The 20,855-nt window shown below is 36.9% G+C and overlaps 1 protein-coding gene across 2 annotated transcripts in view; it reads left to right on the forward strand.

Annotated features, from left to right (window-relative positions):
• The window catches only part of VPS13A (vacuolar protein sorting 13 homolog A), a 60,823-nt gene that overhangs the window by 21,965 nt on the left and 18,003 nt on the right, over positions 1 to 20,855 (forward strand). For both annotated transcript variants that reach the window (XM_053466872.1, XM_053466880.1), the window contains exons 22-56: positions 58 to 175; positions 884 to 1,022; positions 1,112 to 1,193; positions 2,139 to 2,317; positions 3,087 to 3,243; positions 3,335 to 3,414; positions 3,511 to 3,570; positions 3,827 to 3,980; positions 4,351 to 4,467; positions 4,811 to 4,914; positions 5,333 to 5,500; positions 6,217 to 6,524; positions 6,927 to 7,074; positions 7,231 to 7,354; positions 8,079 to 8,209; positions 8,685 to 8,851; positions 9,261 to 9,484; positions 9,804 to 10,036; positions 10,315 to 10,407; positions 10,750 to 11,109; positions 11,186 to 11,287; positions 11,809 to 11,967; positions 12,618 to 12,879; positions 13,294 to 13,454; positions 14,142 to 14,245; positions 14,573 to 14,855; positions 15,477 to 15,872; positions 16,147 to 16,251; positions 16,720 to 16,866; positions 17,276 to 17,404; positions 17,932 to 18,065; positions 18,481 to 18,610; positions 18,990 to 19,222; positions 19,889 to 20,036; positions 20,596 to 20,748. In XM_053466872.1, the coding sequence (XP_053322847.1) occupies positions 58 to 175; positions 884 to 1,022; positions 1,112 to 1,193; positions 2,139 to 2,317; positions 3,087 to 3,243; positions 3,335 to 3,414; positions 3,511 to 3,570; positions 3,827 to 3,980; positions 4,351 to 4,467; positions 4,811 to 4,914; positions 5,333 to 5,500; positions 6,217 to 6,524; positions 6,927 to 7,074; positions 7,231 to 7,354; positions 8,079 to 8,209; positions 8,685 to 8,851; positions 9,261 to 9,484; positions 9,804 to 10,036; positions 10,315 to 10,407; positions 10,750 to 11,109; positions 11,186 to 11,287; positions 11,809 to 11,967; positions 12,618 to 12,879; positions 13,294 to 13,454; positions 14,142 to 14,245; positions 14,573 to 14,855; positions 15,477 to 15,872; positions 16,147 to 16,251; positions 16,720 to 16,866; positions 17,276 to 17,404; positions 17,932 to 18,065; positions 18,481 to 18,610; positions 18,990 to 19,222; positions 19,889 to 20,036; positions 20,596 to 20,748 (5,792 nt within the window). The remainder of the gene's footprint in view (positions 1 to 57; positions 176 to 883; positions 1,023 to 1,111; positions 1,194 to 2,138; positions 2,318 to 3,086; positions 3,244 to 3,334; positions 3,415 to 3,510; positions 3,571 to 3,826; positions 3,981 to 4,350; positions 4,468 to 4,810; positions 4,915 to 5,332; positions 5,501 to 6,216; positions 6,525 to 6,926; positions 7,075 to 7,230; positions 7,355 to 8,078; positions 8,210 to 8,684; positions 8,852 to 9,260; positions 9,485 to 9,803; positions 10,037 to 10,314; positions 10,408 to 10,749; positions 11,110 to 11,185; positions 11,288 to 11,808; positions 11,968 to 12,617; positions 12,880 to 13,293; positions 13,455 to 14,141; positions 14,246 to 14,572; positions 14,856 to 15,476; positions 15,873 to 16,146; positions 16,252 to 16,719; positions 16,867 to 17,275; positions 17,405 to 17,931; positions 18,066 to 18,480; positions 18,611 to 18,989; positions 19,223 to 19,888; positions 20,037 to 20,595; positions 20,749 to 20,855) is intronic.

A 20,855-nucleotide genomic window follows, 5' to 3' on the forward strand; every position in this document is an offset into this window, starting at 1 on the left:
TTGTTTTGTTCATACTGGTAGCTTAATAATTTTATTTTTATTTTTTGAATTGATTAGATGAAGATTGGAAGAAGGCTCGCAAACTGAAACACTCGCCTCAGCATATCTTGGAACCTATGGATCTGAATGTGGAGTTTAGCAGGGCTATGGTCGTGACTGACTCCAGGATGCCAAAGTACGTATTTGCAGTCTGAGTTATTAAGTAGTTGAGATCATCCGTGGATATTGAGAGCGAACACCCACCTCCTTTCTTCCTGTTCCACACCATTCATATTGTGAAAGCAAAATGTTGGCACTGTTTAGGTGATTTGTTCGCTTTGATTACATTCAGATTTATGTTTTATTTGAATGGTAGCAGACATGCAGTAGAAATGCATATTTAAATTCCCCCGTTGGATTAGCATCTACCATGTCTAATGGAAGGCCGTTCCATTTATCTACCACCCTCTGTAAGTTTAACCATCCTTACATCCTCTGACCCTCTAGTTTCAGACTGCTTCGAAAAAAAAACTTCCCTCCTGTATAGGAAAGTTTCTATCAAATCTTCCCCATCTCTTCTTTCCTCCAAGCTATAGATACTGAGTTTTTCCATTCACCGTTTTGGTCCCATAGCTGCTAAGTGTTGCGTTAAACAAAAGTGGTTGTTACTTTTGCATCCTTCCAGCAATTACCAATTACATTGTATCTTCTAGGGACAGCAGTGTTTTATCGTGGTGCTCCATATTTCTCTCTCGATAAAAGTTGATATACTCTTAACGTCCCTTACTTTTTAGTTACATTGACCTGTTTACTTTTCGGCAGCTGCTCTTGGTAGCGGTTACTTTTGGATTTTCACACCTACGGAATCAGTCACGGTTATTTATTCCGATTTCTCCTGAAATAGGTTTAAACTGTTTGGACAGCTGCCATTACTCTGTGTACGAGTATCGGACCAAAAGCTGAAGGGTGTTTTGGAGCTAATTGACAGCATTCCCAAACCAGAAAATCCTCCTGATCCATCACCTGCTACTAAAAAACTTTCAGTTAGTATTGTCATGTTGTTCCTATTCTCCACTGTATCTTAGGTGTTGAAGCAAGTGATTTTAATGCAGTTGTCCTCTTTATGATCCAGGTAAAAAAATCTCCACTGAATAATCCACAACTGCTGACGAGAAGGCCTCCTTTGGTGGAATATCATTCAGTCATTGAGTCTGGTAAATTGCGTTTCTGGCCACTTTTATTTTGATCCTCTAGGGAAAAACATCTTATGTTGAAATATACACAAACATAATCCTTATATACCTATAAGATACCTTAAATGTGGTGTCTCATTAATAAAAAGCCCATGCCTGCATGTTGTCCTCCTGAAGTCTCATGACTTTCAAACAGTCTCACTGTTTTGCCTCTGCGTCCATAAAGGGCCAACCAAACTCCTCACACAGCAGACACTCACTGTTTTTGGCCCTTTATAATACATAGTGAAGCTGGTGAGTTAAAACTGCACTTCTGAGAAGAGACGCCATAAATACATTTTTACCTGCTAAGCTGCCTTTTTCCGGTTATCAAGCGTTGTTGTAGGGTACACTATAGTATACATGCAGTACCCCTACTTTTGTTTCAATTACCCATACTATTCCTATAGATTGTAAGCTCTCAAGTAGGGCCCTCAAAAGCCCACCATTCCTGACTGGAACTTTGTGTAAAAGTATCATAAGGCTAGATGGCAAGCGTACGGACAGCAGGGTTTGTCTGTGTGTATTAATGTATATTTGCCATGTGTTTTATCTGCCCCGCTTAAATTGTACAGCACTGCGTAACTTGTTGGCGCCTAATAAATAAAAGATAATTATAATAATGTAAATCTGGGTGATAAACATCCGTGTGGAGATACCTGCCACACTTGAATGGAGATTAATTATTATTTTTATCCCTCCCTAAATAGCCATGTTAATTATTACACATTTAGCTTTGTGTAGTTTAATACTTACTGTTTTTATTTACTTAAGTGTTAAGGAGGCTTATGGTGACTATTCTTTGGTCTGTTTTCCTACACTAATACTGTGGCTTATGCTGTTATTATTATGATTATTATACATACATCTGTGTTTTGGAAACTATTTTCCAAATTTTCAAGTTGTTTTTGGTTTCATCCTTTGCAGATTTAGATTCTGAAGACATATTTTACGACGCACCCACCAGCCCTGTGGAAGATCTGGCGAATTTCAATTTCTCTAATAGTTCGTTGACTGGAGTGGACAATAAGAAGAGGAAAAGGCTGACAAAGCAGGAGTCTTTGAAAAACATGACTGAATTTCAGATGAGATTTGAGATTCCAAAGGTATGTCGGTTCCGCCAAGCACTTGTTTTCATACAAAGTGCGTTATCTTTGACACAGAAACCTTCTTGATTGACTGGACAACCAGAGTGGCTTCGAATTGAGCATATCCTTGTTTCACATATCTAGGCATTTAATGCCTGATATAAGATATCCATTCAGTGCACTTTAATAGCAATTTTACTACCTCACAGCCATTTTATTGTTGGAGAAAAGTCTAAATTTTTTTTGTAAGATAGGAAATGTTTCTTTGCATGTTTAAAAGAGAATCTAAGTCTTGCAGACAATTATTGAATGATACTTTCTGAATTGTTGGTGCTATATAAATAAAAGATAATGGTAATAATAATACTATAAAGTATAAACAGGCGGGCCATACGCAAAACTAGTGAATTTGTATAAAAAAACTTTAATGAAAAATCATAATGGAGTTTAATAACTGATGTGGGAGAAAAAAATGCTAATACCAGATGTAAATAAGGATTCATAGCTTGGCTGACCTAAATCCTATGACTTTTTATATTATTACTTCATTAGTACAGCCGGCAGTGTACATTTGCCATGCAAATGACATCACTATTCAATAATGAAATAGAAGCTTGCTGCCAATTTTTCTGTCGGTTCCCTGTTTAATAACTTCCCTAAATCCTTACTGTTTATAGTCTTCCCCCTTACTGGAAACTAAAGAGAGTTCTCGCTTACATGATTTAGGAGCGGGTATAGATATGATGTTTTTAGAGAGTACCTAAAACTTGTTTCTTTTGAATAACAGGTGATGCTTCAGTTGTGTAGCCTCTCCGAAGATTGTGAGAAAACGGTTCTAAATCTAGAGATTTTGGGACTGGGTACAGAACTTAACGTGAGAACATTCGATATGTCAGCAAATGCCTTTCTGAAAGAAATAGCTTTACATTGCCCCCAGTACACAGGTGATTATTATTTACTGTCTTATAAACACTATATATACTAAAACCTAATTAATTTTAAAGGCTTAAAATTGTTTTTTATTTTCTTATGAAGATGACGAAGGAAAAACAGTTTACATTATCACAACTTTGGACAACACCACAGATGACCTTTTAATTCTGGAATATGTAAAGGTTGGGAATAAATACCAGTTTATTATAAGTATAACTACCCTTTGATATGCTCTTATAGCGCTTAACTGCTTATGTTTTATTATAATTTTTTTATAGGCTGACATGAATGGACCAGAATTTTCAACCGTGTACAAAAATGTAGAACAACTAATTAGGGTAAGTACTATAATGTAAACTGGCTTTAAAAAATGAAATGTTAAAGAATAGATAAATTATCAGTTCCTACTTTTTTTCTTTTTCAAAAAATCCCTTTGATTTCGGTCCCATCAGAGACATGATGGAATCTTAAGAGCATCCCTAAATAAAGTGGTGAAAACTAGATACAAGCTCTTTTTTCTCAGTTGGGTTTTTCTGCCCTGTTTATTACATTATGAGGGACGTCACATACGTTGAACTTTCCGATCTTCCACAGGTGAACTTCTCATCTTTGGACGTCCATCTGCACACAGAGGCTCTTCTAAACACGATGGGCTTTCTGAATAACCTTCTACCAACGTCCAAGACCAACGAACCTGAAACATTGCTTCAAGAGACTGAAGACAGAAAAGAACAAAAGAAGGCAATAAGTAGGATTTTCTTATAAGAAGGTTTCACTGACGGAAACGCATGTTTTGTGAAACACAATTGACCCACACTTTAGTGTTGATGACGTATAGCTGTAGGTACTGTTATTTGGGAACAAATGCCACACATAAGTAGCAAAGCCAAGAAATAACACCTCCTTACAACATTCCAAGTAAAAGCCATGGAGAAAAAGTCTTCTAAATTCAGCGTTTGAAGCAGGCATGCGGATCATTAAACATTGTTTATACACACCCTTTGTATTGGGTAAAATGGAAATGCACCTTCATAGCCATATCCACATGGGGTTCATGTGGCAGTATCCCAATGTCACATAGATGATATGGGTAATATCTTGTCTTTCATTTTTTACAGCACGGACTCAATCAAAATACGATGATGTGATAAATCTTCATGTGTGTGCAGAATTGTCCTGCTTGCGTGTTTTTATCCGTGAACAAAAACGTAGCATTTCTGAAATCAGCATTGAAGGTAAAAGAAAGGTTTTGATTTTCTATGTAGAATTATTATCCGTATGTAATATTATCTACTGGAACAGAGGCTCAGATTTTCCTCGCATGAGTAGAGAAGGATCGTTTTTAACTTGTTCTGCCCTTCTTTTATATTTTGTAATCCTGCATCATCGGACAGACCTTCTGCACTTTGGATTGCTCTTACTCTTATGTATATATAGAATACTGGTTCCTATGATGTTCTCTTTAAAAGTATAAACCAGATATTTGACTGATTTTAAATCTGTGTTGATTTGCCTCAGTTGTACATTGTGTCTTCTCATTAAATATTAAATGAGTATTGAAACTTCTTTCCCTCGTAGGTCTTGATTCTCAGGTGATCATGAGTAAAAAAGCAACAAACATTTCAGCTAAACTGAAAAATATTGTTATTCAAGATCTGGATAGCAATGCCCTCTATAAGAAGGTATGCTGATATTTAAAAATACTTCAGTATTTAAAAAATATTTTTCTAAGACCCAAATGTTGAAAAGTGAAAATTAGCTACATATATGTGTGTGTGTGTTCCACTTGCTGTCGAAAGCCCTCCTTCATGTACATGGATGTTAATACCAAAATACAGATACTGATACAGATAACCCTTTATTTTAACAACATTAATATCTATTAATGTGAACTTGTCCACATTTATTGATTTATTGAAACAGAGTAATACAATTCAATTGGATTCCTTAGCTATTTAAGTGTTGCTAAGTGCTTTGTAGATTATTTTCTGTACCAACCAAACAAAAATGCGCAGAAAGAAACAGAATTATTTCTGATTGTTGTCTAGTTCATCAAACTCATTGAAGAGTCATGTCATAAAGTATCTTTGCTTTATTCAGGCGGTTTGCATAACTGGAAAAGAAGTCTTCAATCTTCAAATGTCATCCTACGTTGATGCCACCCAAGGTGCTGCCTATACAGATATGAACATCGTAGACAGTCATATCACCTTAACGGTTGGCTGCATCCAAGTCATTTTTGTCAACAAATTTGTTTCGGCAATTTTGGTAGGTAAACAATACTATGCAAACTCACTTGTCTATTTTTACTATTAACCCCTTAAGGACAAAGGGTTGTCCTTAAATCCATTAATGACAATGCATTGTGAGCCCGTACATATTACAGGCTTTGTCGTGAAGGGGTTAATACTCTGGTCAGTCTGCATATTCTATTACCGTGTACCGTTGTTTGATCTGTGTGCTCACTGTTATATTTGAAATAACATGATATTAATTGTGTGATGATGTGTATCTTTATTCTGATACCAAGAAGCCAGTCTCCAGTCATGTTAGTTGTCGACATAACTGTTCCTTTGTGTGTCTTCTTTTGTGCAGTCCACCTGCATTTCTTAGTCCCTTCTTCTGGACTACTTCCAGTAGTAACAGTTAAGACAAGTTTCAGAATATTGCCTGCACATTTGAATGAGCAAACAATTATATCTTAAAAGGAAAAATCTAAGATAATTTTTGTTTATTGTGCATTTATGTGTTGCCCCAAACAAATGTGAAACTTATTTGTATTTGTCTGTCAGACTTGGGTCTCATTTATAATGTTGTATTGAATGTTTGATCTTTCGTGAATGGGGGTTAAAATAGTTAACTTTATAATGTTAATGTTGCCATGATGCTTTTGGTAGGTTGGTGTATCTGTTTCTAACGTAGTCTGTTTATAGGCAGTTTTTCTATCTTGATGGCTTACAATTATTTTTGTCAATTATCTCTAGGATTTTGTAAATCGTTTTCAAACGGCAAGAGATGCATTAGCAGAAGCCACTGCCCACGCTGCAGAAAAAGCTGCCACGGGCGTGAAGGAATTAGCCCAACACAGCTACCGGCTAGCTCTGGATGTTAATATCAAGGCTCCAGTTGTGATCATACCACAGTCATCCACATCTTCTGACATCTTGGTGGCAGATCTTGGTCTTATCACCATTAAAAACCAGTTCTTCATTGTAACAACAAAAAGTCGCTGTAGCCTTCCTCCTGTCATTGACTCCATGGCAGTGAAACTTAGTGAGCTAAACTTATACAGGTAAAAGACCAGAGAAGAGCGATGTAGCCATGTTTAAGAGCAGATTAAGCCTGTATGTCAAATGCTAATGGCATAGTTCAGATGAGTGACCATATTGCATAGAATGAAGGGATGTTGTTGGAATGATCACTTATTTTGCTCCTTCTAACAAAAAATGGGAATGACTCTAAAATCTCAAGTGATCCATGCATCAATCTATTATCATTTTTATATCAATTGTCTTTTTTTCCAATGTTAATATTGTGTAGTTTGTGTTTCCCGGATGATAGGTTATGTGATTGTATAGAACAATTCTGCTAACCACCTTTCTTTGTGACTTCCACATATTTGCCTTTACTCTGTCAATCATACAATGATGGTATAGAAATAACACATTTCTGCGTGTTTTTTTTTATATTTCAGGACTGTTTTTGAAAAAGATTCATTGCAGTCAGAATTAAAGCTACTTCAGCCACTAAATTTGGACATAACAGTCGAACGTAATTTGGCAGCTGATTGGTACAATGATATTCCCGATATCAAAATCACTGGACATCTTAAACCAATGAATGTAAGATCTGTTTACACAATTGCGTTCAGTTCTCTTATGATTAAAGCTGTAGTATTTAAGCAAGTCCTTTTTTTAACACACCAGTATCTATTCATGCAAGATCAAAATGTGTTTTTTTTTTTATTTGGTGTTGAAACTTGCCTTGTTGCTTTGTAGCTCGTTCTTGGCCAAGAAGACCTGACTTTGATCCTGAGGACACTGAATGAAAATTTAGGAGAAACATCCCAAAAAATGCCCCTGACCGATTCAGAGCAGAAGATGGCCGAAACCAGCAGCAGTGGTGAGAATAGCAATAGCTATTTCTATGTAGTGACTCCGGAATGGGTCAATAAAGTGTGTGTGGTTTTCTGTAAAACTGTAACCTGTTTGGCTTTTTTAAAACCTTTTTTTTAGATTATTCTGAAACTGTCTTATTTCTATACACAATCTAGCGGTTTCCATGTTTTGGATGTTACATTTTAGGCACTTTGCCTAAATTTGTAAGGGCAGTGTTACTCCTTTGCCCCAGTGGGGCCATACTCTTAAACGGCAATGTGTAGGAAGTTTTACTCATGGAAAGTTAAATCTGGTTGTAAACATGAATGTTTGTTAGTTTTTAATTCACTAATAATGTCTTGCTTCTCTACACACTCTAAAGATGTTGAAGTTTCCAAGGCACAGCCGATATGGCTGTACAGGGTCCAGTCTCCAGAAGGGCCCCAGGACCTCACTTTGCTATCCTGAATACATATTTTGCCGCATAATTGTATTTCTTTAACATCGGTGACATGAGGAAAAGGAGTTGTCTTTTTTGAGCAAGGACACCTTGAGGAATTAAGACGATACGTTGGGAAGAGGCTGATAAATTGTTACTAGATCAAAAAGATCTGATGGTGGACCTGGGGATTGCCTTTATGAAAGAGTATCTTTAATACATTTTATTAATATGAAGTTTCTTTGGTGTGATGAGATGAAAATGCTGCTCTGATCTTTCTTTTCAATCTCTTTTTTTATCTTTATTACAGGAACTACTGTAGTAACAGCTGCAGTAGTGGAAACATATGCACCTGTAAAAATCAAAACAACTTTGAAGCTCGACTTCCAGTTCGACTCCCTCACATTAAGACTGTATAGTTCCAACTCAAAAGCAAACCATGTAAGTACATGAGCAATGTGAATTATTTTGAATATGTGCTACAGGGTTACCCTCTGTCAAGTTAGAGCTTAAAGGAAACAAATCCATAAATTCAAGCACTTGAGTGGTAGAGTTATGAAGCCAAAGCTTGCTTTGCGACCTTGGGAACCCAAACACAGTTGACAGATTAGGCCTCAATGTAAAGGCTTCATGGAAAAACGAGATGTTTTCTCATGCTGTTCTGTGTTACAGCCCCAAAAACAAGATGTGGCGATCAGGGGCCATTTAGGATGATCAGTGGCCAATATGACAAGATATTATGTTAAATATATCTGCGTTCGGCTTTAGTGCATCACAAGGTGGTGCATTGTGCTGCTTCTGGCCCCACCACTTACCATGCCCACCAACTGTGTTCCTTTTGTGGCACCCAAGTAGTGGCTGTCTATAATATATTGTTATGTTAGGTTATACTGAATAATTCATTTATTTTTAACAGGCACGTGTCAGTCAGAGAGATGATGCTTTGAAACTTGCTGAGTTCAGACTAGGCTTGATTTCCACTGCTGCCAAAATGTCCTCCGATGGGACAATAAGCGCTGCTCTCAAACTAACAAACTGCACATTGGATGATAAGAGGGAGGCTATACAAAAAGCAAGTCCCAGGTAATATGACAGGAGACCACTACAATAAGATGCTTTTCTTAAACTTTAAATTTAGTACCTCTGTAACAGAATGCTCGATGAATGGAGACTTTTTGGTTTGAAGTACCAGTAACGTTTAATTTCAACTTTTAAGAAAACGTTTAAGCAAAACATACTTGAGTTTGCATTAAGTATTAGAGGTGCAAATGGGCCAAGAACTATTCCGATTCATTTTTCGGTTCCTTTTTTGGCACATTCGTTTTCGGGCAACACATTTTGTTGTCTGCCAGTTTGGTTTGGCTGTTTTTAATTCGGGAACAATTCACTATCTCACACTGTCATTTTCATTCACTCTCTAAATGTTTTCCTACCTTCCCTGCCTACCACTTCCGATTTCTCTTTAATTTTTATTTTACTCTTTATATTTTAGAATGCTTGAAATGAAACATGGGTTTGAGAAAAATGTCATGGTGGACGTGGCTTATAAACAGGGCAGAGAAGGCACAGTCTTGGATGTAATTGTCCGTGACATCTACTTGTGCGCAAGCGTGGAATTTCTCCTTACAGTGGCAGACATATTTCTCAAAGCCAATGAGCAAAGTGCTGCTGCGCAACAAAGCATTCTTCAAGCAGCAAGCATTCCCAAGGACACAGGTGGGACCTCATTGAAGACTCTCTATATAGAATATTAAATACTGCATATGCAAATATCCGCACTGTAGAATTTGATGGCGATATATAAAACAATAAAATAATAACTATGTATTTACATTCAAACATGGAGTCTCAGGTGGAGAAAGGCAGCTTTTCCTTATTGTAGAAAAAGTCTCATGTACTCATGTACTGATCTCTGCTCACAGATGGGTATACTTTTTTAGGCAACAAGAGAAGAAAAGTATCTATTGTTAGGAACAATATGTATGTTCTGCCTAGATTGAGTTTCTTTAACTTTTTTGCTTCGTGTTCGTTTCAGCGGCCACACAACAGGTGTCTAAAATGGAAATGAATGTAATGGTTAAAAACCCTGAGATTGTTTTTGTGGCTGATCTAACAAAAGCTGATGCCCCGGCACTGGTATTGACGACTCAGTGTGAACTGTCCATTAAAAACAGCACTGAAACCCAGCACATGACTGCTTCTGTGAAGGACTTGCACATGCAGGCTTGTCCTTTTCTGCCAGAGAAGAGAGCAGGAAACATCACAACTGTGAGTGGCATTACCTCTCTACAAACATATATCTATGTAGAAAGATAGGGGAGGTATTATTTTATGTCATAGATGTATCTGTTTTCTGTGTATAGCTTGAAACACAGAGTTGGGTTGACAGAAAAACAATAACCAGAACAAATGTGGCTTGAACAAGAGGACATGCCCGAGAGTGAAAGACATTTAGTGGATAGCAAGAAAAGACTAGGCTGTTTAATTGAATGTGCAGTGAAGTTATTTTTTCTGTACTGAAACCTGTGTTATTTAACTATTTGCAGATACTTCAACCGTGCGATCTCTTTTTCCAAAGTATCCAGTCTAATGGTGGTCCACAAATGATAGAACTGTCCTTAAAGTCACTGATGCTGAAGGTATGAAGTAAATATTGAATAAATTGCTAAGTTCTAAAAGTAGAGGTGGGGAGTGTTTAACTCTCATATCAAATGGTGGACTCAAATCAATGTACAATACAGAGCAACTCAAAGCTCCCCTGAAGGGTTTCATGAGAACAAACAACTTATTCGCTAATGAGAATAGAGAAGTTGATGTTACTGGCTCTAGCGTTGCTGCATCCCTTAAACAAATGTTTCATACCCTAAATAAAAAGGCTGGGTCAAGCACTAACTCCTCTACCCTCACATACCATATGTTATGTTATAAGTCAAGTGATTCCTGTCTTTTCATCGCATCCAATGTGCTTGTCGTTTCTGTAGGTTTCACCAGTTATTCTAAACACAGTCATTACAATTACCTCAGCTCTCTCTCCCAGCAAGGAGGCAATCACAGAAGTAACAAGCCCAGTCCCTCCAGATCTCTGGAAGAAGAAAGACCTGAAAGATTTAAAACTTTGGTTTCTCGAAGAAACCAAGGAAAGTGAGAATGTAGCCTGTGAGAAGGATACGTTGGTGCTAACTGGAGAGACCCTTAAAGTCAACATTGAATCGATCATTGTGTCTCTGGAAGCTGGTGTTGGACACAGGACATTACCTATGCTTTTAGCCAAGTCCTCATTTTCTGGAGATGTAAAGAATTGGAGCACTCTCATAAACCTGCACAGCCAGCTCGAATTAGAGGTACGGCATATTTGCAAAGATTGGAATATTTGTTCAAATGCTCATAATTTAATAATGTAATTTGTGTCATTTTCAGGTTCACTATTACAATGACATATTTGGCGTTTGGGAGCCATTACTGGAACCTCTTGAAGTTGATAAAAGTGATGCCTTTCGACCCTGGACTCTTGGCATAAAGGTATCTTGGTTGTGAAACTAGTTCTTTCATTAGCAATGTTCCTTTTTCTTTTCTTTTTTCTCTCTCGCATGAAGCTGATCACTATCATTATAAATTAATTCTAGATTTTGTCTGGTCAATTTACTTAATGTGTGGTGAGTTAACTACCTGCTTTGGTTTTCGTGAAACCATGGCATTATAGTATACGCAGGAATAAAATAATTAAAAAAACTCTACTATCAATACCTACATTTGGGTTTTGCTTGTCATTTTGCATGTTGACTGTCATTGTACCTCCTTCCAATCTCAATCCTGCCTCTCCTGAAATTTGTATACAATGTTTTCTGCATTGGCTTTAAAACTCCAAACCATGTTCTGGATACAATTTTTATATTCATTATTTTACAGTTTTTATATTCATTATTTTAATTTTGTTTTTTTGTGGATTTGAGTCCCAAGACTCAAATCCACAAAAACTAGATTTAACTTTTAGAATTAAAATACAAATTGTTTATTTAATGGAAATTATTTTTTCACTTTAGATGAAAAAGAAATTAAGAAAGCTACTTTGTGAGGTAGATGGTGAAGAAGAGAATTACAAGATACCAGAATATATAACGGCAATTAACATCTTTTCAAAAGACCATCTGAATCTCACTCTCTCTAAATGTGGTCTTCAAATGCTGACCAACTTAGGACAGGTAGGCATCATTTAAATACATACAATACAGTTTGTTACCTGGGATTGGAGATTATTCTTTCTTTTCATAGGTTATATCACACACAATGTGTACAGATGAATTGAATCTGGGGCAAAGTGTGTGTAAGAAAAAAAAAATAAGGCAATCTTTACTGTGGTAATGTTTACATGACTTGCAGTCAAGACATTCTGGTGGCTATGTAGAAAGATTAATTCTGGTGCCATAAAGTAAAAGTATGCAATGGCCACAGCAACCCATAAAATAAATGACTAAATGTTATAGTTTCTCTATTTTGCCATACTTTCCAGCTTGTTGTCTTCACTGGGACATGAGTTGTCTGCTGGGCACAAATGAAATTATTATGAACACTATAGCTCTCTTGCAAATGCATTCAAAGAATATGCAAACTAGACTGTCAGTAGGTATGAACAGACTAGATTTGTTTCTATCCCAACTCATAAAATGGACTGCATATAAGAATTATTTCAGATCTAATGACATTTGAAACGGTTCCAAAGTAGACACTGCACCGACGGCTAGAAACTAATTGTCCATTACTTCTATAAATTGGTCAGTAGGTAACAATATAATATGTAACATATAATATTCCTTGTGCAGTTCCAAAATAAAATTATTGGTTTCCTTTATAGGCGTTTGCTGAAGCCGCTAGCAAAACAGCTGATGTGTTCAAAAAAGACCAAGCTCCATTTGTGGTCAAAAACTCTCTTGGACTTAAAGTCTCTGTCTCTCCCAGTGACTTTTTCACCCCCTTAAACGCTGATATGGTATCCAATTGTGTTGGGTTGAATGACGGAGAGAGCCTTAGCATGGATTACGTTCAGTCTAAGAGGCAGAGTGACAAGTTCTCTGCAATGACCAGTCTGAGCAGCAAGCACTTCTACATTCAGCTTGGTAAGTGATGGAAGAGGGGAGATATTTATGTAGTGATTCTTTCAATTGTGAAAATTCCGCCGCAAACGCCAAAAATAAAACGCTACTACCTTTTTTAAGTACACTGTGACAAAATTAGTTTGTTATGCATGTTACACAGACAACATAAACTTCAATGTTTTATTTTCCTCTAATTCAGGGGATGAAACATTTTAGGAGCTTTTCAAGTTATTTTAATAATCAATATGTTCTTGCCATTTTATTGGTACATTTTAAATATCGTTTGATAGCTTGTTGCATTTTATGCCAATTTTATCTCTAAACACACACAAAAAATGCATGTTGCAAACTTAACTTTGATTCACATATATTAACTAATTTACATTATTTTAGAAATATGTTAATTAATACTCCCTTAATTTTCTTGAATGTTAGTGCCATTGCAACACACAATGACTGACAAGATCCCATTAACCAAAGTGGGTCGAAGTCTTTACTCTGTACGCCACTTGGACTCTGGTGTGGAAAGATGTATTGTTTGTCAGGTCGATACGGTGGAGGCAACCAAATGCATTACAATCCGATCCCCATTACAGGTATGTTGTACCTCTTTACTGATCACTGTTAGATGGCTTCAAATGCCAGGGCTCTGCTTCTGTAGGACACAAATGAAGAGATGCTATAGAGGCTGTGCACCGACCTCTGGAGTATATATGAGTAGGTTACGAGGGAGATCTTTTATATCTCTTATGGCCCTTTGAACAGACATGCACTGGTGTCCCTTCAAGAGATCTTCTGTTGGTATTACAGCACAAGTGCTTTTTCTCTAGGCTTAGTTGCCCTAGGTTGGAATGCTCCAACTGCCCTTTACTTTGTAAATGGTGTGTGCTGGAAAGGGGATGATGAACAACATGTGTAATATCTAGTATTTGGTAGAATTGGGTCATATAAATGGAAAATAATTGAGGCATCTTATGTCTTATAAGAGTATGTAGCCCCTTGTTAGGGAGCCCTGCAGTGAATCTTCTAATAAGGCTACAGCTTCTATATTATGCCTTTTAAAATAAGTTTGTTTTTTGTAAATAAGAGCATTGAGTATTATGTGAAACAACAAGTGGTTCTTTCAGAAGCACCATTCTATTCAAAAGAATAGACTTATGCTGGCAAAGATAGAACCTCTTCTCCCTACTGAGCGGTGTTATTCCTTTTACCAAAACCACTAAAACTGAATAATCTGTAATTCTTAAGTGTCTAGCGTTATTGTGCTTTCTGTGACTTTCCAGATCCGAAATCATTTTTCAATTGGATTTGAAATTTATGAAGATGAAGTCTGTTTAGGGACTGCTGGACCAGAATCGGACTTTAACGTTCCATTGCCTTCTTACAGGTAAACTAGAATTGTTACCTATTATAGTTTAATACATTTACACAAAAAAGCTTGCAATGATCATTGCTTTAAATTTTTTATTTAGTTAAAAAAAAATCATGCCATAATGAGATCAACCATTTATCACCAAAAGGTATCGTAAGAAATTTCAAAATCATACATTAATTGTTTATGTAGTTATCTACTTATAGAGGAAAGCACTTCAGTCAACATAAAAAGTTAATGTTCGTGAGGGTGGTTTATTATGAGACCTTATTGGTTAGCCTGAAGCTGGTAAAGAAGAAATGTATGGTTGTAAGACTTCTGGATGTTTCCTCTGTTTTATAGATCCACCCTGTGCTTGAAGCCAGAGACAAACGAAACATATCAGATGTGTGATGGCATCAGCTTTGAGGATATCATAAGAAGTAATGGAAATCTTCTGGGGAGGAAATGCCAGTCTCTAAGATCTAAAAATGATTGCCTTATCATAAACATTGCTGCATTGAAAGATGTCCTGATTTCCCCGGTGTCCACAAATGACAAGTGGGACCTACCGTATGTGGTTCATTTGTGGCCAACTGTTCTCCTTCGTAACCTATTGCCTTACCAGATTACCTACTGCTTGGAGGTGAGTTTACTTTCACACAGGGGCTTGAATCTTTAGTTTACGTTTCAAGTTGGTTCTGCATCAGAAACACAACCTAGTCCCTGATTTACGGGAATGGATTCAACTAACAGATTGACCCTTGATACAAACCGTTACTTAACTGAAAAAGGAATCAATTTAGTAGGCTGAAATGGAATATCACATACTCACGTGACTCTTAGATCAGTCATCGACAGCACACATTAGGATTTTGGTTTACTTGAGAGAAAGAGATGTTTGTGCCTTAAGTCGCTTCTTACATGTTGTGGTTTATTCATTAACCCTTACATTGAAGGGAAGAGGAGGTGTGTTTAAAATTTCAACTTATCAACTTCCCAATGTATGAAAAGGACCAGTCCCTGCCAATTCTCCGGCAAGAGTTACTATGGTATAATAAATAGTTATGTTATTGAAGAAATCTCACAGGTTTATCCTTTATTCAGGATTTATTTAGCCTGCACAAGTCACTGTTGGCCCTTCATAATGAATGCTGGCATTGGTGACTTCAGATATTTAAGCTCGTCTCACATACAAACTCATGAGAACACTGTAAGGTTTTAGCGTTGTTCACCAGACCTTACAAATCCATATTTTCTCTTGCAGGATTTTACGGACAACTCTGTTCTCATAGATGAAGGATGCTCTGCGCAGATCCATGATGCGGTCATTGACCAAACTACCCTCAAGTTACAATTATTGAATTATCTTGACCTAAATTGGATTGGCAAATACCATATACAAAGCAAGCAACAGGACATCCACTTCATAAAGCTGCATTCTGATGCGGAGTTTGAGAAGACAGAGCTAGATATTGCTGTTCACATCACATATGCCACAGGCCAAACCATTATCGCAATCCACAGCCCGTACTGGATGGTGAATAAAACTGGGAGAATGCTTCAGTACAAAGCAGATGACGTGCACCGAAAACATGCTGCCAATCACAAGAAGCCTCTACTGTTTTCCTTTAAGCCAAAAAACTTTTTCCAAAATAACAAGGTAATAAAACCAATGGGTCTGTATGTGGATCCAAAAAAATAAGTTAGTCTTTATTTTAATTAGTTCCCAGTTAATAGCATGCAGAGGGTAGACTTAAAATTTGGTTTGTCTGTGCAGTTCAGAGCTCTAAAATCGCAGCTAATGTTTAGCGTTTTCTTAAATACTCTAATACTAATTATCTCAATTAGTGGGGAAAAAAGTGTCATCAGTTAAATGCTGAATTTCGATTTATGCTATTTTGTATTTCGCTGAATGTTGGAAATCTGATTTTTAGGTGCAGCTTATGATAACAGATAGTGAACTCTCCGATTCATTTTCTCTGGATACTGTTGGTACACATGGTGCTGTTAAGTGTAAGGGTAAACACCTGGACTATCAAGTAAGTAACTTTGTTGCACCCCAAATCATTTTTGCTTTCTTTATACTGGTTTAGGAGTTGTTGCTGGAATTAAAAAGTGTCTTTAATACGAATTAAGGCAAGGGCACAAGTTCCAGTACAGAGCATTTAAAAAAAAAAAAAGCACGCAATGGGGGTGAAGAATGAAATATTTAAAATGAAAACTAACTGCGGATTGGCTTCTTGTTCGCAGCCAATTAGAGGATGTGATTTTTACCATGGTCACTCACCAGATTATGTACAGATTGGAATAAATGTATAGCAACTCCATATGTGCAAATCATCTAAGCCCCCCAGGGGATCAACAATGCATTCTGGTCTGAAAGGATTTATATATACAATATTGATACGCTATTTCTAACTAATGATAATAGCACGCAATCATTTTGAAACGGCAAAGAAAAAGTATTCTTATATGTAAACAAAATCTTTTTTTATTGCCAATTTCAGGTTGGTGTCACCATTCAGGCCAGCAGTTTCACTCTGACCAGAATTGTCACTTTTACCCCATTTTTCATGATTACAAACAGAAGCAAGTACCAGCTGCACCTTCTGGAAGAAGGCGTGGAAAAAGTGATCACTGTTGGCTCTGAACAGGTCAGCTGTAATTCTAGATTCTGTTTTTATTAAAAACAAACCCATAAGATCATATATACATCCAAGTCCTGATTTCATTGTTTTAAAATACCGTTACTTTATTTTCTTAAATGTTTCCTTTTCTTTAAAATTGAAACCCTCTCATGTGCAAGGTGGAACATATTCATGAGCTATATATTAACTATAAAGAAATGTTTAGAGTGCCGCATGGACTTCATAAAGTTATATGCCCAAGGAGTTTAATACAAATTCATACTGGGTTCAAGCAATATAATTCCACGAGGGGTTTGTCCTGTTCTGTATGTAAATATCTATCTGAAGGGGAAGTTTATATTGGTTTGCTATAATAATACTTGTTGGGAGCGTTATGTTTAGAAATGATTTGCATTTTTTCTTTTTATTGTTTCAGTGCGTACCGTTCTGGCCTGTAAGCAGCGATAACAAATTGGTCGTTCAAGTTGAAGGCTCCCGGGTACCATCGAAAAAAATAAATTTTAATAAGCAAGATAACAGCATGTTACTTCGCTTGGATGATAAGGTATCCTTGTACTAAAGAACACTAGTGTCCTCCAGGGCCCATCTCTCGTTGTATTGCTTACAGTGGAGCTAAATCAACTCAGCTTGCACCAAGACTGTCCTATGATTTCTCTTTGGACGCCATTAATGGGTACCAGGGTGTGCAGAAAGGCTGCTTAACCAGATGGCTGTTTTCAGTTTTTAAATACATGCTCCAAAGCTATATTGATCAGCTATATTATGTTTATGTAATTAGTAATTAAACCTCAGAATGTTATCACTGTCTAAATTACACCAGTGGGCAATGAGCTGGATTTAATACCAAAATAAAGCGAGAAAGAAAGAAAAAATAATTTTCTGTAGCATAGGATGCAGTGCAATGAAACTACAAAAAGTGGGATTATTTTCTGGCTGGCATCACTGTAGGCCACGTATTGATTTCTGCAGCTAACCACTATTTATCGTACATGGTTGTTTGATCTGTGCATCTGATTTGTTAAATATGTTAAGAAAATTCGAAATAAATCGCTGTTCTATATAATTTGACAGTTTGGAGGAATATTAGTGGATGTCACCTCCAGAGAACATTCTACCGTCATAAACTTCTCAGATTACCACAAAGGGGCAGCGCCATTTCTTTTAATCAACCATACGAATTCTGAAACTTTAGAGTTCTACCAGAGGTAAGATAGAATGGATTTTTCTTCTTACATTCAGATCTTTTCAGTTACTATTGAGAGGGCCAGACATACTTTCCATAAAGGAACACCCCAGCACTAGTACAGTATGTACTGCAGTACATTGAGCCTGAATTTACATCTTTTTCAATTAAAGCTAGAAATTTATTGTCTCGTTTTCCCTTTTCTTCTGCCTGCTTTGACTGTAGCAGAAACTGTAAGCCACACTCTGGTTCAACTGGTGTACTTGATAATATTGATGACTTTTTTTTACTATTGTATGCTAAGGATGGGCCATTGCCTTTGTAATTATTTTTATGATACACTCGCTTAAGTTGTGGTGTAATCTCTGTCCTTAGTTATTGTAGTAAATGGGAATCTGTCCGGTTACTGTGACACAACACCTTGCCTTCTCTTACAGCTCTGTCAATGGCGAGACAGACAGCCTTCCACCCGGGAAAGCTATGCTGTATGCGTGGGAAGATCCAACAAGCCAAAGGGAGTTGTCTTGGAAATGTGGCAATAACACTGGAAGTGTCTTACAAACAGAAGTCAGTATTATTTTGCTTTCTTCCTTAGATTTTGTGTTTACAAAATTTCTCAACAGCTTTCCCTGTTTTTATCTTTTTTTTTTTTTAATTTAATTACATTTTAATACAGCCAAGTGACAATGGTGCAGAGGTAGAGAGTCTGTATGTACCCTGGCTTTTTGTGCTATATTTTTTTAATCAGACCTATAATATTGGTTCTTGTGATGTTTTTTTTCTTTTTGGGTGGGCAATAAGTCTATAATGAAACCACATTGTGTCGCTGAGGTTTGTATGTTATAAGCAATATGTATTATTTATGTGTTGGGGTAGATTGCATTTATTCATTCAAAAGCCTATCCAATAACTGACAATGGTGACCTATTTGGGTTGTTTTTCATAGGACAGAGTTGAGTATCTCCACGCGGAGAACAGCATTGTCTACCTTGTGTCTTTCTTGGAAGGACCGCAGCGCATTGTTCTGTTCACTGAAGATAAGGATGTCTTTGATGTGACTTATGACAGCGAGAAAGCAGAGTTATCAGAGCAGGAAGTCACAATATCCCTCTCAAACGTGGGCATTTCTTTAGTAAACAATTATTCAAAGCAAGAGGTTTCTTATATCGGGATTAGCAGGTATTTTGAACTAAGAGCTCAAAACTTTGTTTCTGATAATACTTATACAGAGTATAACAGTACATTTAGTCGACCTTGAATTTTAGCAGGTCATTTACATTTTAGAACTTCACCCTCTTATGTCACATAATACACCAAGCAAAAATGTGAAGATGAATATTGAAACAAAGGTTACAAATATTCATATTTGTATTTAGTTCATCATTGACATTGAAGTATCATCCATAAGTGTGCTTACGAGCTAACTCCAAAACGAAGACTCATACGTGTTAGATTTTTGTGTACGCCACTGCTTTAGATTTAGTTTTTTCTCGATAAGAAAATGCATAATGCCAAAATATCTGTAGCTCTTCATTAGTTGCCTTTCAACTGAGCATGAGTACAGTGAGTAGATCTTGTTTTCACCGTGTTCCTCAAAGCTGATGGTTGCAGCCAAGTGGCAATGATGTTTTAGAAAAACCGGGACCGATGGTTATTTTTATTTCACAACACAGTCTTTAGTGAGTAGGACCACTTGTCTGTAGCTACAGGACTATGGTTATTAAAAGAATAGTTCCCTTATTATTACATCACATCAACTCTGGGAAGCAGGCACTTGGAATTTTTTTTAATGTACACTAGACAATTACAATAATTCAGTTTTGTTTTTGTGATTTCTCCATTTAGTTCAGATGTAGTTTGGGAAAGTAAAATGAAGACACGGTGGAGGCCACTCAGTGTAAAGCAGACGGAGAGGCTGGAGGAAGCCTACAAAGAATACAACGAGTCTGCTCCAATCGACAACAGAATTGTTGAGTTGGATCAAGAAAACAAGGTAATGCTTACACATGGGATTAGTTTGTATTGGCAAAGGTACTATACACCTAACTTATTTTTCTGGACTTCTCCAAATACTGGAAAATAATATTCCAAGCTGGCCTTGGATAACACACTAATGCTAAAGATTATACCAAAATAACATTAACATACATACTGATACAAGCTGAAAGGAGGGCCATGTTCGTGTAAGCTTAGAATGTATTAGGAGGTTGTTCGGGGATGAGATAGAAGTGAAGAGGCTGCATGGATGAGGACGGTTTGATCAAAGGGGATCCTTTCTCAGCTTCTTTTAATTCCAGTGGGGCTGTATTACACTCATGTGTTTCATCCAGGTTTGACACAGTGTAGCTGCATGTAGGAATAGAAGATAATCATTTCACCTTGTTTTAACATTCTCTAAATAAATCTAGCACATGGTTTCACTATACATGGACTACAGTGAACTTTTAGTTTTGCCTGTGAAAGAAGGTCCTTGCTTACCAACTTCCAGCACACCAGCTGTTGTGTCACTGCAGCTTCTCCGTTCATGATCCAACATCCATCTCTTGTTTCAGTTACAGGTTTGCCTAACACCCTCGTTTACTGGGATGAAGTTTGTAGGGAACAGTTCTGCACCTGTCAGGAGAAGTTTCCTGCCAGCGCTGAAGGTGGAGTACTCTGCCTCAGCACATCAGACGTCTATCCGGCTTCAAGTCTACAGCATACAGGTAAACACAAGCAGAAGACCTGATGCAATATCTCTGGTTCACAATAAAAGTATTGTTTTTTTATTTATTTTCTTTATTTCAGTGTTGCCATAACAAATAATTGTTTC

Source organism: Spea bombifrons, chromosome 1 (genome assembly GCF_027358695.1).
Source record: "Spea bombifrons isolate aSpeBom1 chromosome 1, aSpeBom1.2.pri, whole genome shotgun sequence".
NCBI classification, from domain to species: Eukaryota; Metazoa; Chordata; class Amphibia; order Anura; family Pelobatidae; genus Spea; species Spea bombifrons.